The 20,951-nt window shown below is 36.3% G+C and overlaps 1 protein-coding gene across 1 annotated transcript in view; it reads right to left on the minus strand.

The window, feature by feature from the left end:
- Positions 1 to 20,951, minus strand: part of LOC150080590 (FHF complex subunit HOOK-interacting protein 1B-like) — a 195,326-nt gene that overhangs the window by 76,452 nt on the left and 97,923 nt on the right. Inside the window, exons 8-9 of the mRNA XM_090380746.1 lie at positions 20,619 to 20,769; positions 16,095 to 16,253 (exon numbers count right to left, since the gene is read on the minus strand). Coding sequence (XP_090236872.1) covers positions 16,095 to 16,253; positions 20,619 to 20,769 — 310 coding nt within the window. The remainder of the gene's footprint in view (positions 1 to 16,094; positions 16,254 to 20,618; positions 20,770 to 20,951) is intronic.

Here is a 20,951-nt window from a genome sequence, read left to right on the forward strand (position 1 = left end):
AGCCTAAAAGACAACAATAAGAATTTAAGCTTGCTTTCAACAATAGCTATAAATTTAATGAATAATGAAAGAGATTAGCCCTCTGATGGATGGGTTTTCAGAAAATTTAGGCTTAGAGGGCAAGTTTTATGCTAGGAGCAAGCTCTTATAGAGTGACTCAATGGAATTTAAGTTTTGTAAAAATGAAAACTGGGAACACAAATGCTTTTAAATATAATGTTCTTAATTTGACTTGACTTTAAAAATCAAATTGGAATTAAAAAAAAACTTTTTACTTATTTTTTGATGTAATAATATCCTCTCTATATACCGATGAGCCAAAACATAATGACCACTTACTTAATATGATGTTGGTCCTCCACATGCAGCTAAAATAGCTCGTACCCGATGAGGCATGGACGCTACAAAATTTCTAAATGTGTCTTGTGCTATCTGGTACCAATACGTAACCAGCAGATCCTTTAACTCCTGTATGGTCCGTGGCTGAGATGCCACAGATCAGAGTTGCTGTTCCAACACAAACCACAGATGTTCAACGGTATTGATGGCTAGGGAATTTGAAGGCTAGGGCAATACCTGGAAGTCTTCCTCATGTTCCGTGAACCAGTCTCGCAGTGTGGCATGGTGCATTATCTTACTGAAAGATGGTGCCACCAGAAGGAAAGACCATTGCCATGAAAGGGCGCACCTAGTCAGCAATGATGTTTAGGTAGGTGGTAGACATCAGAGTGCCCGGCACAGGGAGGACTGGACCCAGGGTATCCCAGCAAAACATCGCCCAAAGCATGACACCGCCACCACCAGCTTGTTTTCATCCCACGGTGCATCCAGGCACCATCACTTCCCCAGGTAAACAATGCACACGGTGCATTGTTTATCAATGCACCGTTTCTGGTTTAGCACCATGATAAACAATGCACACGGTGCATTGTTTATCATGGTGCAACATGAAACATGATTTATCGGACCAGACGACCTTCTTCCAATCACAAAAAAAAACAGTTGTTTTTAAAAAAAACAACTGTTCTTAAAAAAAACAACTGTTTTAAAAAAACAGTTGTTTTTTAAAGATCCCCAGAACAGTTCTGCACCTTGAGCCATCATTCCAGCTATATATAATCAGAAAAAAAAAAAAAAAAAAAAAAAACAGAAAAATTATTAAGAAGACTATTTTTAAAATTATTCTATATTTAAAATCATTCTGTTTTGGGATGAAGACAGCTTGTTTAGTACTGACAACAGTTCTTCATTTGAAATTGAATACAGCAGCCAAAGATATAAAGAGAAGTCATTTCATAGCTATTTGCCATTTACACCAATGTTAATTCTCTCATATCATCTGTCAGTTTCAGGTATAAATACATATACTAAAGAACTGTATGTAAAGGGTGTGCAGAGTAATCGAGAATTTACTTAAAGAGATATGAAGGGGAAAAAAATTGTAAGGTCAGAATTGCAAAAATAATGGAAAATCAAATATATTGATGTAATTAACAGGAAAACTAAATTTGGAACTTAGCAAATGTGAAGACTTGATATCAGCTAATTAAAAGAGAAGAAATAAATTAGCTTTGTGTAATTGTATACATTTCGTGCCTTATGATTAATGTTGTGAAATGGATATTCGCACAAGAATTACACTGAAAGGACAGAATTCACAGGACTCCTGGTTCTTGAGCAACACGACACTGTTACCAGTGAACAAACCCACCGCTTGGCAGGTACTCTACATCCACATAGATGGTAATTCGATGCCAGTATGGATAAACATCACGAGATAACCGACTTTGAAAGAGGGATGATAGTGGGTGCTCGACACATGGGTCACTCTATTATGGAGGTGATACAGAAATTGCACTATCCCTGTTCGACAGTATTAAGGGCATATCAGGAATATGCCATTTTAGGAACTGGCTCATATCCAGCCAGTTCCTAAAAAGGGTGACAAATTGCTCCCATCCAATTATCATTCCAATGCATTTCTACTCTTTCTAAAGTAATGGAATTTACAGATAAAGGAACCACTAAGGAGCAGTGATCACAGTGTACTCGTGTGAGATTTACTTAAAGATGCAACTACCATCAGGGGTAAAGGGAAAGGTTTTTGCTTTCGTAAAGGCGACTACAGTGGTCTCAGAGATTATAAGTGAATCCGCGCTAAGCGAGCACCGCATTCCCATAAGGTAACATATGTATTTGTAAGTTGCAGTCGGTGCCATAGGATATTTCCTAATCAATAATAAACGGTAGTGAAAAGATGCACAAATGTCGGTCAAAATATTTAATATTCAAATATTTGTACATATAAAATATTCTGCATTACATACGTATATAATTATGTGGTAACTACCTACGTATCAAAATTAAACTTAAAATTCCAATTAAAATCATGAAAAATTTAATTATGAAAAATCGATGAATTTAATCATGAAAAATTAATCATGAAAAGAGGGCCAAAGTTCGGTTGAACTTTGGCCCTCTTCCAAATAAACAAAAGGGGTTTTTAATTTAAAATCCCCTGTAGCATTATCACCCAACAATAAAGTCAACTGATCCTTCGCTGCTTTGAAACCTGGCATATTTCTTTTCTTCTTTCAATATGAAACTTCTTTTAGGCATTCGTTTCCACAAAAGTCCTGCTTCATCTATGTTAAAAACTTGTTGAGAAGTATAACACACAATACCCCTCTTCAATAATTTTAACAAGTTCTTTTTTTGAACGTTTTGGCTCCTTGATCTCCACTTGCGGCTTCTCCCTAGATTTGAAATCTATTCAACCAGTTTTAAATGGTTCCATATTTTTCTTTTAGGTGAGTTTTCTTCAGATCATCATATTGGCTAATCTCTTTCTCTCTCTTTTTTTTTTTTTTTATAATATTTAACTTAACTGAATTCTGCATTGGATAGCCGGCCTAGCCCTAGTTGCTTGCAGTGTAACAGCTATCTTTCCCACTGCTAAAATCAATTCTTTAGTTTTTTATAATTGTTCTTACAGTTAAACTTGCAAGTCCTAAATTATGGCACACATCCGCTTGTCATTGGCCGGAATCGATTCGCTTCAAAACATCTAATTTAATTTTCAAATTCAGTCTTTTTCTTACATTTATAGTCTTCGTACTGCACCCAGACGTTGTTGCTTTTCCATTCTTATTGGCCATTATTAACTCTTCGAAAATGTCACTGTGTTGGTTGCATTAATTGCAATACAATGTTCGAGTAAACTGTCCGTTACACACAATGTCTAATACTGTACTGAGTGATGCCTAGTCTTCGGATAAATGCATATAACGCCAATATTACAAGCAATATACTTGATCATTTTCGAAAATATTGATCTCGGAACTACGTAACAAGTCATTGTACTGCAATTAATTTAGCGTGCGAGAAAATTTCACTGAACGTGGGAAATGCTTTAATGCTGTTTTCTATTCATTTTCAAGCTATCGACTCCATCAAATGAAACGATTTCGTAAAATATGACAAAAATGCAATCTGTAAAAGAGCGTTATAGTGATCTGTGACAGCGTTATAGTCAGATAAGGATTATAATATAAGAACAGCGTTATAGCGAATCAGCGTAAAGCGAACCGGGTTATAACGGGGGCCTGCTGTATTTAGGTTCTATACAGTGGGACCAACTGATGATGTTACTAACTGCAAATTCTAAATGGGAAGCATTCAAGGAAGTAATGTTGGAAGTTACTAGGCTTTTTTTCCAACTAAGAAATACTGCTGTAGGTTCAGATCCAAATGGATGTCAGATGAACTAATGAGACTCATGGCAGAGAAGAAAAATGTATAGGATGCACATAAATTGTCAGTCAACACAGAAGACTATGGTAGATACAAGTTAGTCTGTAATCAAGTCACAAAGGAGATTAGGCAAGCAAAGGCAGATTATGAAAAATCATTGGCAAAGGATGCAAAGAAAAACAGCAAAGACTTCTTTACTTATATAAACTCTAAAAGGAAGGGGATGAATCAGATTGGTTCACTTGATTCAATGGTTTGACTGTAGATGATCATTCTCAGATAGCTGAACTAAATGAGTATTTTGCATCTACATTCACACGAGGAGTTATTCAAGTAGGAGAGGGTCAGATGTTTATCAAACTCTAACAGGGAATTAAATAATTTTGTAATAACTGAGAGCAAAGTGGAGGAGAAATTGTTGAAGTTAAACATAAGAAAGGCACCTGGGGTGGATGGGATCCATCCAGTTATATTAAAGGAGGCAGCAAAGGACGTAAGCAAACCCTTACCCATAATTATGAGAGCATCCTTGGACTCAGGGGAAGTCCCCAAGGAATGGCTATGTGCAAATGTATCTCCAATTAACAAAGGGGGATCAAAGAGTGACACAAGTAATTACAGACCTGTTAGTTTGACTTCTGTTCCAGGGAAAATAATGGAGTCACTGGTTAAAGAAGTATTGCAGGTTCATTTAGACAAGACTGCAGCAATAATTCAAACACAGCATGGGTTTGTCAAGGGGAAGTCTTGTCTGGCCAATTTAATTGGATACGATGATGTGGTCACAAAGGAACTGTATGCAAAAAATAATTTTGATATCATATACTTGGATTTCAGGAAAGCTTTTGATACTGTTACACATGAAAGACTACTGTACAAATTGAAGCAGTATGGCATTAAGGGCAAGTTGCTACAATGGATAAAAGGATGGTTGAGTGTGAGAAGACAAGAGTGGTGGTCAATGGGTACTGCTCTATGTGGACTAAAGTTATTAGTGGCATTCCTTCGACTGGGTCGGTGTTGGACCCATTGTTGTTTTGTATATTTATCAATGACTGATGAAAGTATATCAAGCTTAATGTCAAAGTTCGCAGATGATACAAAGGTTGGCAGGGTTGTTAATAACAGTAATGATAGTATGCTGCTGCAACAGGATCTGGAAAAGTTGGGCAGATGGGCTGAGAAGTGGCAACTGTAATAACTAAGTGAAGTTTAACATTGACAAATGCAAAGTACTGTATATGAGTAGCAGTAAGGTGTATAAGGCTTTGAATGGATTGAGCAGGCTTTAATGCAGGCTTAATGGTGATGGGATTCTTTCTCTCGCTCAGATTACAAACATGAGGGGCCATGATTCAAACTGAGGAAGGATAGTGGTAGAATAGATGGGTGGAAGTTTGCCTTTAGCCAGCAGGTAGTTGATTGCTGGAAACTTCCATCTGTTGTTGTGGAAGTTGATAGCTTAAATAAATTCAAGGCAGAACTAGACAAACATTTGGAATGAATGGATCAGTGAAATGGGAAGGGGTTTTCTTTTGGCTGATGCTGTATAGGCTTGCTTTCTTGCATCATGTGCCTCTACTAATGCTAATATGCACTGCTCAAACCTTTTCTGTTTCTCACACCTTATCTGTGCGAAACTGGATTTTCAAGGTATGCAGCAACAAAATCTAAATATTGTTACAGACTGGATGTCACACACGACAAAAAAATTCAGTTATCTATAATTACTCAACTTTAAAGGACTTTGTGAGACAAAGAAAGAACATTTTCACACTAGTAGCCTGAGGTGCAACTGAATGTATCACTCAAATATTGACAGTTTATTTTTTGTGTCACTCTGAAAAAGGTAGATTGTAAACATAATAAATCACTTCTAAGATATAAATTTTTGATTTTGGATATCTATCATCTGGACACCATATATTTATATGAGCAAGGATGTGAGGATCTGTGGTTATTTTTCTAAGCCAAAAGGTGTCGGAGAACAAAAAACTTTTGAAAAACACTGTGCTAAACTATTTAGAAACCTTCCATCTTATCAGTTATCAATAATATTAATTCAGTCAGTGTCGATACACCAGTGATAAGGCTTGTGTTATCCATCTTTAGCAATTTCAAATGGAAAATTTGGTAAAACAAGTAGTTGCTCTTGACATTTCTAATACTTTTGATCATGTTAGGCATAAAGGTCTAAGCAACCTCCCACTTATAGCCTGCCAACTGTTCTTTTTTGCAAGGATGTTTTTTGCAATTGGGTATCACTTTTCTCTCTGACTGCTTAATGTTGGTGAATGTAGATAGCTGTCTTCTAGTTTCTCCACAAATGTTGGTGTTAATAACCATCTTCCATTGACTGGAAATCCTATCCTCAGTTTTGCTGCTGATATCACACTAAATTCTATCTTCCAGTTTAAACTGTGCTGCACAAACATCTTGAACTGCTTAAAAATCCACCACCAATTCCTTATACTGATCTCCAGGAATTTGTCCAATGGGGCAAAGAAGACTTAGTTAACTTCAGTACTTCTAAAACTAATTCACATCTTATTGCTCACAAAAAAAAAAAAAAAAAAATTCTACTGCTCTTGTGCTGGTGATGTTCATATTTATAGACATTATTACACATACAGTGGAACTTCTCTATTACGAACTTCTATTTACCGAATTTCTCTATATTACGAATTTTTTCGCAAAACATTGCACCTTGAAATGAAATTACATGTAAAATTAACCCCATATAGCAAAGTGTTAGTCTCTCTATAACGAATTTTTTAAAAAATTAGTAAAAGCATTTTAAGATTTTCAAGCATTTACTGCTAAACAGCTGCTCAAATATACCGCCTCCTTCCTTCCGAAATTGCGCATTAGCATCTGGAATTAAATAATCATCCTTTTAGTGAACACTTGTGGCCATTGATGCCCGTAGGAGGGCCTTTATTTCATTTTTGTTACAGTTATTAAACCAAATGGGTTTTCTTAAAAGTGGTCGTAAACTTTACAATAAATAGGGTAGATTTGTAAGTTGATGTTGGCTCAGGGGAAAACGAAATTCGCTGCAGTAAACTTGAGCATGCTGCGGCGGCAATACATAGAATGCTACCATAGTCGGTTTTTAATAACGCCTATTGAGTGACATTCGCTTCTCAACCTCAACTGTACCACGTGACCTTCCTGTCAATCATTATATGATATGTCCGCTCTCATCTAACTGGACTCCCAATAGATGGTTTTCATGAATTTTTTTTTTTAATTTCGTTCGTCATCAATCACATAGGCTATATGCTCTTGTATTTTTTTTTCTGAAAAGTAACATACAGCATACATTAAGCATAAATTTTCTTTCGTGTATATATGAATGAAATTCATATATACACAATAAAAGAAATTCAGTCGTATATTTCTTTAAAGTGATTGATAGGAAAGGTCACGTGATACTGTTGAATTGGCAAGCAAACATCATTGAGTAGGCAGTACCTGTACTAACAATTCACTACATGGCCAGCGCAGCAAAGTTTGCAGTGTATGTATCGGCGGAAACAATGTCGAAAAGAAAGTGTTTAAGTATTAATGATAAAGCAAAGATTGTTATGATATTGACCAGGGTTTTAAGAAAAAAGATGTTGCGGAGAAATATGGCATACCTCCAAGCAGTTTATCTACAATTTTAAAAAATGGAGAATCAATTTTAAATGCAATTGAAGGAGGAGCAGACAAGAAACGAATTAAGTTGTGTATATACGAAGATGTTGATAAAGCTGTTCTAAAATGGGTGCAAATGATACGTGAAAAGAATATACCAATATCGGGCCTAACAATTAAGCAACAAGCTCTGAAATTTGCATAGTCCCTTGGAATTTCATTCCAAGGGACTGTGCAAATATAGAATTTAATGAGAGCACTGGGTGGCTAGATAAATTTAAGAAGCGCCACAGAATTGTGGAAAAGGTTATTTTTGGAGAAAGTGTTAATGTAAGCAAAGAAGATTGCAACAGTTTGGGGAACAATACAGTAAACACCCGCTATTCGCGGTATCTGTATTCGCGGTTTCGCGTATTCGCGATTGCCGATTTAATATAAAATGAAACCTAAAAAATGTGAATTTTAAAGCGTCTTGAATATTTTCCGCCATAAAAAAACATGGGCGTGGCTAAAATTATCTTTCCCGGTCAAAACAGCGCTCAGTGGGTGGGGGGGAGGGGTGACAAAATCGCGAGCGTGAAAGTTTCTCGCTAATCCTTGTTCAATATGTGTTATGTGCTTGTTATGGAAGGTTTCGTCGTTTGCTTTTAATTTATATGCTTATAAATTGAATAAATTTATCAATTTATAAATTGATATGCTTACAAAAGTGATAAATCTACAGTTTTGCGGTGAAAAACAGACTTTTTCGAGTGTGTTAACGGAAGAAAGTGACTTTGTTGTGGACAAGTTCTTTCTAACCCCTACAAAAATATCACTACGAATAACAAGAGAAATGTGAAAATATCAAAGAAGGTGATGACATTAGCGAATAAAACTGAGTTATTAGATAAAATTTCTAATTCCTCAGTGGCAAAACATTATAAAATCAATGAGTCAACGGTACGATCAATCAAGAAATCGGAAGAAAAATCCGCCGTAGTGTCCGTGAAAACGCGCTAATTGCTTCAAAAATTTGCTCTGTAACTCGTGATGTTAAATTAGAAAAAATGGAAAAAGCTTTAAATCTGTGGATAGAAGACCGAACTCAAAATAAAATTCCGTTAAATTCACTCATCATTCGTGAAAACGCAAAACTCCTTATCAACGCTTTAGCGAAACTGGTGATAGCACTGGCGGGATAGGTTTTTTAGCTAGCAAAGACGCTGGTTTGAAAGATTTGTTTGAAATTTCTAATAAATATTACATTTAATATTAAATTGTTTCTTATTTTCATTTCGATGCCATATGCTTGCATTTCACTATGTACTGTCTATGTATATAGTCATATTATGAAGGTACATATAATACATACATAGACAAAATTTTAGACTAGTTTTTCTTATATATTTCATACTTTGGAACGGAACCCCTTTATTACTATGGGAGCCATAACTCAGTATTCGCGGCATTTCTCATGAACGTAACCCCCGCGAATAGCGAGGGTCACCTGTACCTTAAAAAAGATTTTGGAAGAATATGAGCGTAAGGATGTTTTTAATGCTGACGAAATGGGTTTATTCTTTTAAATGTTTACCGAATAGAACACTTGCTTTTAAGGATGATAAATGTTTTGGCGGAAAACAAAGCAAAGAAAGAATCACTGTGCTAGTTGGAGTAAATACGACAGGAAGTGAAAAATTAAGACTTTTAGTCATCGGAATATCAAAAAACCCAAGATGTTTTAGAGGCATAAAATCTTCGGAAGTTGACTACACCTTTAATAAAAAAGCATGGATGACAAGTGATATTTTTGAAGAATGGATAATAAAATTAGACAAGCGTATAACAAAAAAATTAAAAAGGAAAATCGTGTTGGTAACTGACAACTGTCCGGCACATCCTGTCAAACTTAAAAATGCGAAGTTGTTGTTTTTACCGCCAAACATAATGTCAAAACTCCGCCAATGAACCAAGGCATTATTAAAAATTTTTAATTTCATTATCGAAAGAGAATAATAATGAAGATTGTCAATGCGTTATCAGAAAATAGAAACTTGGAGGTTACAATTAAACTTAGAGATTGCATCTCTGAACTGGCAAAAGTTTGGACAAACGATGTCACCAAATACACTATTTAAAATTGTTTTTTGAAAGCGGAATTTGCATTGAATACAGAAGTTGAACAACGACTGGATGAACAAGATGAACTGCCCCTTTCACAATTGAAAAACTATTGGACATTATTAGAATTGTCCGGAAACATCGAATATGAAATAACACTGGATTGTTTATGTAGATCACAGCAGAACATCCAAATGAAGAGGAAATACTGCTGAATAGTGTTAGACACGACCATGATCACGAAGAAATTAACGATGACACTGAAGATGCATCAGAACAACCAGTAGAAAAGCCAACTCGCAAAGAAATGATTAACGCTTTTAAAACGGTTCGTATGGGTCTACAGTTTTGTGAAAATGTTCTTGATAATGTTTTTACTGATCTGAACAAACGTGAGGTTTTTTTTGAGAATCAGACAATTTTTTTAATTGTACTGTGCAAACGAAAATTACAGATTTTTTTTAAATTGTGATACCGGCGAAAATTGTGTAAACGTGATTTAAATAAGTATGTTTTTGAAATAAAATACAGTCAGTCCTCATATAACACGTGTTTACACTACACGAATTCGATCATACATGATTTATAAATAGGGGAACGATATCTTATATAACACGAACCGAATTCGCTTATGCACGATTCGCCTTTGTGTTTCCAAGAAATGGCAGTCGAACGCAGAATCACCCCAACCGAATGCAACACGATAGGAATGAAGAGAAGATTCTGAAAATGTATTTGTTTTTTATATCAGTGAAGGGGAAACACATTTCACCATAATAACGTAAAAACCAACCCAATTCCAGCTATCGGTATAATCGCAAATGCAATTAGATCGAGTTTACTACCAGTTTATAACAGATTCCATTAGCAGAAACGCAACTGGAAATTGTTTTTATTGTTTTATGGTAGCAATGCCCAGAAATGTGCTTTAGCAAAATGTGAGGTGTTAATAGTGTATCTCTGCCTTTACGGTGTTGTTTATTCAGTTGCTACACGCGCAGCTTTGTTTATCAAGTGTGCCTCCTCTTTTTGTAATTGTGCTTTATTCCCTAAAAATGAGTAAAATACTTAAAAGGTGTGAAAAGGAAGCGTTCTGGTGAGGACACTGCAGATTCAGAGAGAAAAAGAAAAGCAATATCGATAAACAGAGGCGGACTGGGTCAAAAATTCTTACCCGGGAAAATTTATAGTGGCCTCATACTATGGTTTATGGCCAAAATCACACCGGCCTCCGGCCCACCGGGGTTTCCCCGATAAGGTTTATGGCCAGTCCGCTTCTGTCGATAGAGAAAAAATATGAAATTGTGAAACGCTTTGAGCGAAATGAAAGACCATGTGATATTGCACGTGCTACAGACCTAAATGAGGCAACGGCGAGAATTACAAAGCAGAAAAAATAAAAACAACTTTCATAGCAGGAACAACTCAAAGTGTAATTAAAATCCATTAGATTAAGACACAAAGAATTGGAAGAGATGGAATGGCTGTCATCTGTTTGGATAGAAAATCAAACAAAAAAGTTTGCTTACGATAGAAGCAAAAGCATTAGCAATATTTTATTATGTAATAGTCGTAATAAAATACTTACGTATTACTTAAAATACTTAAGTAATTAAAATGCTTGCATATTACGTATTTTATTACGTATAATAATAAATAATTGTAATAAAATACTTACGTATTTTATGACGATTATTTATTGTGTTTGGTAATGTTTTGGTTACAAATGTGTGTTCAATCTTGGGTGGATGGCACCTAACCCTATTTTTCCCATAGGGCCTGTTGTTTATATTACACGATTTTGCATTGCACGGGGGTTTCTAGGAACACAACTATCGTGCTATACGAGGACTGACTGTACATTAAAAATAAATGTAGATTCGTTTTCATTTTCTAATTAGATAACAATTTCAAATAAAAAAGATATTCTCTGTATAACGAAATTTCTCTATAACGAATTTTTTCACTGGATTTATCGAATTTGTTATAGCGAAGTTCGACTGTATCTCTATTAGGGATTACCTTGACTTCTAATCTCTCTTGGCATTAAGCACATCACAAATATTCCTCTGCATCCAAAAAAACAGTTTTTTTTTGCTCTCTGTGTTTTTTTTTTTTTTTTAATAAACAACCACTCACTCTACAAATCTCAGATCTGCCCTACTATGGATTATTGCTCACACATCTGTGGTGGTGCCCCTAAAACCTCATTCGAGCTTCTTGACTTCATTCAAAAGAGGCAGCCAGGTTGGTTAATGATCAGTCTCTTACAAAGGCTCTCCAGTCTCTATCTTATAAGTGTTCAGTTTCTGCTGCAGGTCTTATCTGCAGCATGGATCTCCTGATTTGGGCCCTAGAACAGAATACCCAAGTGCAAACTGCTCTGGTTTAGAACCAGAGTATATTTGCCAAGAGCAACAATTAATGATGTCTCCAACAGATTGTCAGATTTTAAGGGGGGGGGGGTAAAGAGAATATTATTATTCATCTGGAGACTAGTGACATTAAGCACACACAATCTGACAATTTGTTAGACAAATATAGGACCATGCTGAAGAAATGCCTCAAGTTAGGTCAGAATGTCTCTATGTGTCTGCAATTCTTCCTAGGATTATATGCTGAAAGCCCTGTGGATTAACTCAAGACTTGAAGGACTATGCAAGGCTTTGGGGGGAAATTTTTATCAGCTTGGCCCACATTTGTAGGTAGAAGGAATCTGTTTTGTAGAGATGGGATACATTTAAACAAAGGTGGTGCAAAGATTTTTGCCAGAATCATTGAGGATACCTTAAAGGTTCAGGAAAACTGCTAGTTTGGTGGGGGGGGACAAGGGTAATATAGATAAGTGCTTATCTAATGATATTGGTCAAAGTAACACTTGCATGTACTTTAAGCATTCTTTCTTGTTTGTTACTGCAACAGATCATATTAGCAAGATGTTCTGAGGGCAGAAATGCTTCCAATGAGTGAGCAGCTAATGCCCGGGAAGCAAGCTTAAAAAACTTCAAGGGGTGTGTGTGTCAGGGTAGTTAAATCTATAAGAACACTAAGTCAATTGTTTATACAGTAATGTAAGAACTGATCCAAAATTTTTAAATCAACTAGATGATTGTCATCAGTATCAACATGTCAGGGAAAGTACTAGGAAAAATAATATTCTATACCTGATCATCACCCATTAACCAGATGACATAATTGGGCTGACAGTACAGGAACCAGTAGCAGGAAGTGATCGTTTGTTATTTGGTTTTTAGGAGCATTAGCAACTAAGGCCATATTGCACCGGGGACATGCAGCGGTCATTCCCTGACCTTTCTGCATCCTCCATATTTGGTGGTCACAGGCTCAAACCCTGGTCTAATCAAGAAGCATGTGCTACACACTGTTACTCCTGCCCACCTGACTACAGAGGCGCCCAAGGAAGTGATTGTGGAGTTCTACAGTGGACAATGAAGAGAAAGGTAAAAGTAGTTAAAGGCAAAGGAAAGGGTTATGATTTCAGGCAAGGAAATTATGACAGCTTAAAGTGGTACATGTCCTCTATTAATTGGATAGATATCTCACAGAGAGTGAATACAATTGAATTATATACCTTTAAAATAATAGGAAGTTTCCAAGTTTGATGAATAATGAAGTTGCCAGACTACTTGAGCAGAAAAAGACAGCATGGAAAAGTTACAGAGCAATAAAAGGTACTGAAGCCTATATAACAACTACAAATTGATCTGTAATAATGCGACAGAAAAGGTTAGGCTGGCAAAAGCAGATTATGAGAAATCGCTGCCAAAGAGAGAAAAGTGTGGGGATGAGGAATTCTTCACATTTATAAATGCAAAGAAGAGAAGGACAAATCAGATCGAACCCTTATGTGACAGATATGGCATAGTATTAGATATCCGAGCTGATGTTGCAGATGAACTCAGCAGTTACTGAGCTGCTGGAACAGGTACAGAGAAGGGCAACAAGATTAGTGAATGGAACAAAGGGTTGCTCTTACGAAGAAAGGCTTAAGTTTTGCAAATTACAGAGTCTGGAGACTAGGCACCGGCGAGGTGATCTGATAGAGGTGTATAATTTGAATGGCTTTGAATGGTTTGAGCATGCTCAATGCCAATGGGATTCTTCATCTTGCTCAGAATAATCACCTCAGAGGGCATAAATTCAAATTGAGGAAGGACGGATGTCGGATAGATGTGCGAAAATTTGCCTTTGGCCAGCGGGTGGTTGGTTGGTGGAACCGACTTCCATCACTTGTTGAAGTTGATAGCCTAAACAAATTTAAGGCTCAACTGGACAGGTATTTCGAATGAACGGAGGGGTGAAATGGGAGTGGTGTGTTTTTTTTTTTTTTTGGCTGATGCTGAATAAGCTTGCTTTCTTGCATCATATGCCTCTACTAATGCTAATGCTACTGTGCATTGATATTTACAGAAAAAAAACCCTTTATGTCAACGAGAAATTATGGGAGTGAAGTTGAAAAATATGCAATTAATGAGATTGACATTTCACATAATTACTTAATGAAAAAACTTTCGAGGCAAGCAAGGCTCTGGGGTTGATGGCATATACCTTATAATTTTAAAGGAGGTGGTAAGTGAGTGCATTGAACCATTAATGTTAATTATGAGAGGATCACTGGACTCAGAAGAGATTCTATTGGATTGGAAAAGTGCTAATGTATCACCAATACATAAAGGTGGTTCAAAGAGTGTAGTGGGAAATTACTGACCGGTCAGTCTAACTTCAATAGTATGGAAAATCATGGAGGCAATGATCAAGGGTGAATTTCAGGATCATTTAGATAGAAATGGAATTCAAAAATAGATACAGCACAGTTATGTAAAGAGAAAATCATGTTTAACTAATCTGGTTAGCTATTTTGACAGGGTCAGTCATGAGCTGGATTTAGGAAATAATTTCGACATTATTTATTTAGATTTTACATAAAAGCTAAAGTTCTGCAAATTGTAGTGTCTGGAGATTTAGCACCAGCGAGGTGATCTGACTGAGGTGTATAAGGCACTGAATGGTTTGAAAAAGCTCAATACTGAAGGGATTCTTACACTCCCAGTTAACTTGGCTGAGGGGACATAATTTCAAATTGAGGAAAGATAGTTGTAGATTAGATGTGTGAAAAATTGCCTTTAGCCAGCAAGTAGTTAATTGCTGGAACGAACTTCCATCTATTGTTGTGGAAGTTGACAGCTTAAATAAACTCAAGGCAGAACTAGACAAACATTTGGAGTGAATGGATGGGTGAAGAGGGAAGGGGTTTTTTTTTTTGTTTTGGCTGATGATGTATAAGCTTGCTTTCTTGCATCATATGCCTCTACTAATGCTAATGCTAAAATTTCAGCAAAGCATTTGACTCAGTCCTACATGGGCAGTTACTTTAGCTGGAACAGTTTGGAATCACAGGGAAAATCCTTAGATGGATAGCAGGATGGCTTCAGGGCAGGAGGCAGAGGGTTGTGATAAATGGTTATTCCTGAGCTTGGGTAATGTAAGAAGTGGAATTCCCCAGGGTTCAGTATTGGGACCACCACTGTTGTTTTTGATTTTCTTAAATGATAATGATGAAGGGATAGAGGGTGTGATGTCTAAATTTGCAGTTGATGTAAAGATTGGTAGAGTAGTTAATGATCACTGCCAAACAGAGCTTCTTCAGAGTGACCTAGACCTAGACTTCGGGGATGGTCAGGAAAATAGCAGCTATGCTTTAATCCAGCAAAGTGCAAGGTCTTACACCTGGAGAACAGTAACCCCAAAATAACTAATACACTTGGTGGAGTTGAACTAAAGTTAGTAGTGGAAGAAAGGGACTGGGAGTTATGATACAGTCAGACATGAAGTTGTCTGTGCATTGTAGATAGGTTGCAAGGAAGGTTCATGGTGTCCTATCGATGATTTATTGAACATTTGCTAGTAAAGATAAGGACGTCATAATCCCATTATATAAGGCTATTGTTAGGCAACACTTGGAATAATGTGTTCATGTATGGAGTCCGCACCTAAAAAAAGACAACGAGCTTCTTGAAAGGGTCAAAAGACAGGTAACTCGTCTAGTGAGATCGGCAAAACGTCGCCCATATGAGGAAAGACTTGTGGGTTGCACGGCTTGGAAACTAGGCACCTTAGAGGAGACTTGATTGAGTGTTTAAGGATCTGAGCAGCAAAAATAAAATGAATGAGAACGAAATTTTCATGGTTATAAATGATTCTAGAACTAGGGACTATAAATTCAAGGATTTATGGCCCCTTAGTTTCAACTGGGTTGCAGGAAGTTTTATTTTAGCCAGCAAGTTATAAATTACTGGAATAAGTTACCTACCTGGGTGGTCGAGGCTGACAGTTTGGGGAAATTGAAAGGTCAGCTGGATAGTTGCCTACAGGAGGAGGGAAATGCATAGGTTGTCTATTTCCTTCTTATTAATTATTTAGTTTATATAATATTTTACTTTTTTTATTTGGCTGGTGCAGCATACGCCTTAGGCTTCCTTGCACCATATAGCCATTAATACTAATATATTAAACTGAGTCAAATAGAATGATAAACTTAATAAAAATGAGAAATATAAAAACATGCTATTAATTACCTGAATTACAGCATTGCAAAATTCCAAAGAATTTAAAAACATAGCCAATTCACTTATGACTTGTATATCTTCTGAAGTAAAACGGCACCAATCCTCAGAAACAACACACAACTTTCGAGGTAGAAGGGAGTAAAGTCCACTAAGTCCAGTTGCGAGTACCTTAATCAATAAAAAAAGCATAAATGAGCTGTCTAGCACATACATTTTCAAATATCAAATATATCACATATAATTAAATTTCACCATTCTGTAATGGAAATGCATGGAAGAATAATTATTCGGCTACCTGCATACTGTTACTCTAGTAACAATGACAATATCCCTAACTTTTCCCTTAAAAAAAAAAAAAAAAAAAAAAACACTGAACTCAAACTATTTCTTCTGCATCTCCTAAACTAGTAATAAAAATTTCTTATATACTCTAGAATGACCACAAAGTCGTCAGAGGAACTCACAAGATCGAGAATTCATGATGAATGTTGCTGTATTTGGAATTCACAAAAGCTTGAATCATGGGCCACTCAAAAGCATGTCAACCATACCCTCAACATTTGCTCACTCAGCTATGGCAGCTGTAATCTTCACAAACATATGAAACGGCAGCTTTGAAAAATTACTTTGACATCATTAACACACAACATAAGTTAAAATGGTACAAAAAGTATGATGGCATGAAGAGTACCAAATCTTTTCATGATAACGCACATTGTCACTTGTAATGTTATTTAAAGTGTGCCCAGAAGGTAAAGATTTCAAATATTAGGAGGAAACTTGATGAACAGAGAGCTTGTTTCTGACTGGTAAGAAGGAACTTAACTTTCTCAAGGCATCAGATGTTAGAAAAATCAACTGATGATCTGGCATTTGGTGTGTGCAAGTTTTTTTTAGTTTATACTTCATTATGGCAAGTGCTTCCATAGTGCAAAGTTTTCAAATCAAATTAAATAACGATTATAAAATTTTTATTTAATTTTGACATTTCCAATTGTGGTTTGTTTGTCATTATGTGCATGTGCCATAAGTTCTGTAACACTGCTTCCAGTATGTATGTTATATTCATGAATTTAAGCGCATATGTTTGTTATATTGCAGCTTCCATATAAAACAGAAGTTGACCTGATATATTTGGCTGAACGACCTTCTTGATTTAATTAATTAAATCAAGAAGTTAATTAAATACATTATGAAACATGGAACCAATGGACAGGTACAAGGAAAAGACTAATTTTATATCTGTATGTCTAAATATGTCTTTAATTTTGCTAATGAAAGAGCTGTGATAAAGCAAAGATACAATTTTGTATGGAAGAATTATTTTGCTACCTGCCTACTGTTACTATAGTAACAATACAATATCCTTATGACAGCATAAGGATATGTTGTTAATTTTAATTTAATTTAATTATTTCTGTATGAAAATCTAACTATGCAAAATGGTGAGGTGAGTTGTTTTAAAAGAATTCTTGAATTACTATCACTGAATTAACTAAAGAACTAGATGCTTGTGCTAAAATTCCTCATAACAAAAGTTATTTAGTATGAGGAATTTTATTTTAATGAAACTGTACACATAACATCACAGGATCTATAATAATTCTTGTTCACACTCAATTTATATTAGATATTCCATAAATATATGTTACAATTATAATTAGACTTTAGAGGCTTTGATGTCATCCCATGTGAACATACTTTAGTAGCTGTTTAGTTGTATTAACATTTTTTTTTTTTTTTTTTTTTAAATGAAACCCTAAATATTAAAAGTATTAGAACTGCAGTACTTATTACCACGGATGGATTAAAGATTGAGAAGACAGAAAATACTTGTTAACATTAGACTTGAATTGCTGAAGACTAAATTTTGAAACATACATGTTAATGAAGGTTGTTTCAGAGAATGGTAGTAGAAAGGATAAACGAGGAAGAGGTACAGTCAGTTCGGTGAGTTTGCAGTTGGACAGCAAATGGATGCTGACTAGCTGCAGCACGTTTTGACTGGTTTGGAACAAGAATGGTGAAGGGAACAAAGGGGTGCTCTTATGAAGAAAGGCTTAAGTTCTGCAAATTGCAGCTTCTGGATTGCTCAGATTGCAAACCTAAGGGGGCAAAGATTCAAACAGAAGAAAGACAGTTGTAGAATAGATGTGCAGAAGTTTGCCTTTAGCCAGTGGGTAGTTGACTGCTGGAACAAACTTCCATCTCTTGTTGTAGAAGTTGGATCCACAATTACTTTTGACTATGCTGTGCTTGGGCTCATGCACGTTTAAAGGCTATTAAATTGTCTATGGTAGGATGTCATCAGAATATCCCACAAGCTTTGTTCTGAGCCTTTTTTTTGCTGCTGTAAGTTCTGCATTCCACCACGGTTTTGAAAAAGGTGGGAACTGGGCAGATGTTCTGAGAATGGCAGTTGCAGCTGCATGAATGATATTTTCTAGGATGTCTAACTCTACCAGTCAACCTGGTCAATCTTCCACCACGGTAACTTAACAGGAGAGAGAAAGTCTTCCACTAATTAGGGTGGTTATCACAGGGAAGTCACAGGGTCTAGTTTACCTCAAGGATAGCAACTCCTGTATGGGCAGGTCCATACCCAATTCTGTCCTTATGAATGGTAGTAGCATTATGAAGAGAAGGATTTTCATTTGCCTTCAAATAGGTCTCCTGCAAGAAAAAGCAAACTGGTTCATGCTCTTGCAAGAGAGCCTTGATGTCATCAGCATTTTGCCAGAATCCAAGACAATTCCACTGTAGGAATTAACAATTATTTTGGGCTTGGTGAATCCACTGATTGGCTTCCAAGTTGCTGAGGGCTTGTTTTTCTCATTTACCTTTTTTGGGGAAGTATGGACAATGTCCTGTGTCCATTTCTTCTTCCACAAAAAGTTCTAAGACTGAGTCTTCGGTAACCTCCTTCTCCTCAACATTCAAATGTTCTTGTTGTGATGGGGCAATTTTGACTGGTTTTACTTACTGTTTTCTTTTGAAGGAGCTGGTGCACCAGGAGGTATCGATATAGGTGTGGCAACTGACTGGTTCTTTTAAATTACTCTTAATGAACTCAAACAGCAGGCAAGAGGAGTGAATGACTCTGATGGTGATATGGTCATCTCAGTTTGCATCCCAATGATGCACTTTGCAGAAACATTCTGGGGGTATGAAGGCTTGCCATTATTTATTTACTGGTTGGATGTGTTTTCTGATCTCTTGATAGGAGATGTCAGTTCTGTTTTTTATCTTCTGGATTTCTTTTTCTTCCTTCCACCACTAGTAAGCTTGAGAGTATGCAGGGTGCTCTCATTGGATTTGTACAAATTGCCTTAGAAGCTGAATGTTCCTTGCTCGTGTGGTCTTCTTTGGCACTACATCGAGCACAGGCAGAGGAGCCACGACAGGCTGTTTGAGAGTGGCCATATTTTTGGCATTTAAAATACCTCAGTGAATTAGGAATATAAATCCTTACTGGGCAGTTTAAGTAGCCTGCCTTGATGGAACTTGGAGGCCATGAGGTGACGAACATTAGGATAAGAACTCATGTAGGAATGAGAGTCCTATCCTTTTGCATTTGCTTCACGGCTGCCACACCTTGATCTTTCAATTCAGAGCAGATCTCTTCTTCAGAGAAATGAAGAAAATCCCATTCTAGCATGACATTGTATGAAGAGTTCAGAATTTTATGGGAGGGTATGATGAGAGGTATTCCCTCTCTTGATGTGGCTTTCAGAATTTGCTGGGCATGTTTTGGATTTGCAACTTCAACTAAAATGTCTCCAGGACAATGCCATTTCACTGATTTTGCCAACCCTTATAATTCTTTCTAGATGAATAAAGGTGACATTTTCCCAATTGCCTGCTTGCAAAAATTCACGTACATCACTCAAAAAGCCCTGCTCAGAGAACACCATGTCTGACTGCATAATTACTGCCAAGTGTTTTTTTTGGGGAAGTATAGGTAGCAGAGGGGTAAAACACCCCTCTGCTACCTACAGTGTTGTACCACATGGTTGGCACGTTAATCTGGGTTTACTATTATCCATATGCAGTACTTTGCATTTGTCACCACACAGTTGGTATTTTATTTTGGGATTACTGCTACCCATATACAGTACCTTGCATTTGTCAAGGTTAAACTTAAATTCACACTTCTCAGCCCACTTGCCTAATATTTCCAGATCTTGTTGCAGTAGCATACCCTGATTACTGTCATTATCCACCATGCCAATCTTTATATCATCTGAAAACTTTGTCATTAAAGCATGGTGTGCCTTCATCAATATTATTAATAAATATTGAAAACAACAATGGGCCCAGAACTGAACCCCAGGGCACACCACGCAAAACATTAATCCAAAAAAGGAACATACATTAATAGCAAACTGTCTTCTCCCACACAACCATCCATTCATCCACAGCAGTAACTTTTCCCCTAATGCCATACTGATCCAATTTGGAAAGCAGTCTTTCATTTTTCTTTTCTGAAAGTTAAGTATTAAGTATTTAAAAAAAAATAAAAATTACACTTACAGGACAAAAGTTGGAGTTTTCAGCAATATACATTCCAATGCTTTCATTCCTTCTAGACAAAGCCATACAGAGCAATAATGCATCTCTTGCTTGCTGACCAATAGCACCTTCACGATGCACGAATGGCACAAGTAAGGAAAAGATAAGAAATCTAAAACAGAAACAGCATTTATTAACTACTGACAGTAACTGATAATGCAAAATTAAAACAAATATTAACACATTAATTTTTGAACTTGTATGTTCCCTAAATCTCTAATAAATGCCATTTTATCTGTGCAAATACAATTAAATAATTAAATAAAAATTGGAATTTAGAATCATCAAGAATTC

Source organism: Mastigoproctus giganteus, chromosome 9, assembly GCF_048544385.1.
Source record: "Mastigoproctus giganteus isolate SK-2022 chromosome 9, ASM4854438v1, whole genome shotgun sequence".
NCBI classification, from domain to species: domain Eukaryota; kingdom Metazoa; phylum Arthropoda; class Arachnida; order Uropygi; family Thelyphonidae; genus Mastigoproctus; species Mastigoproctus giganteus.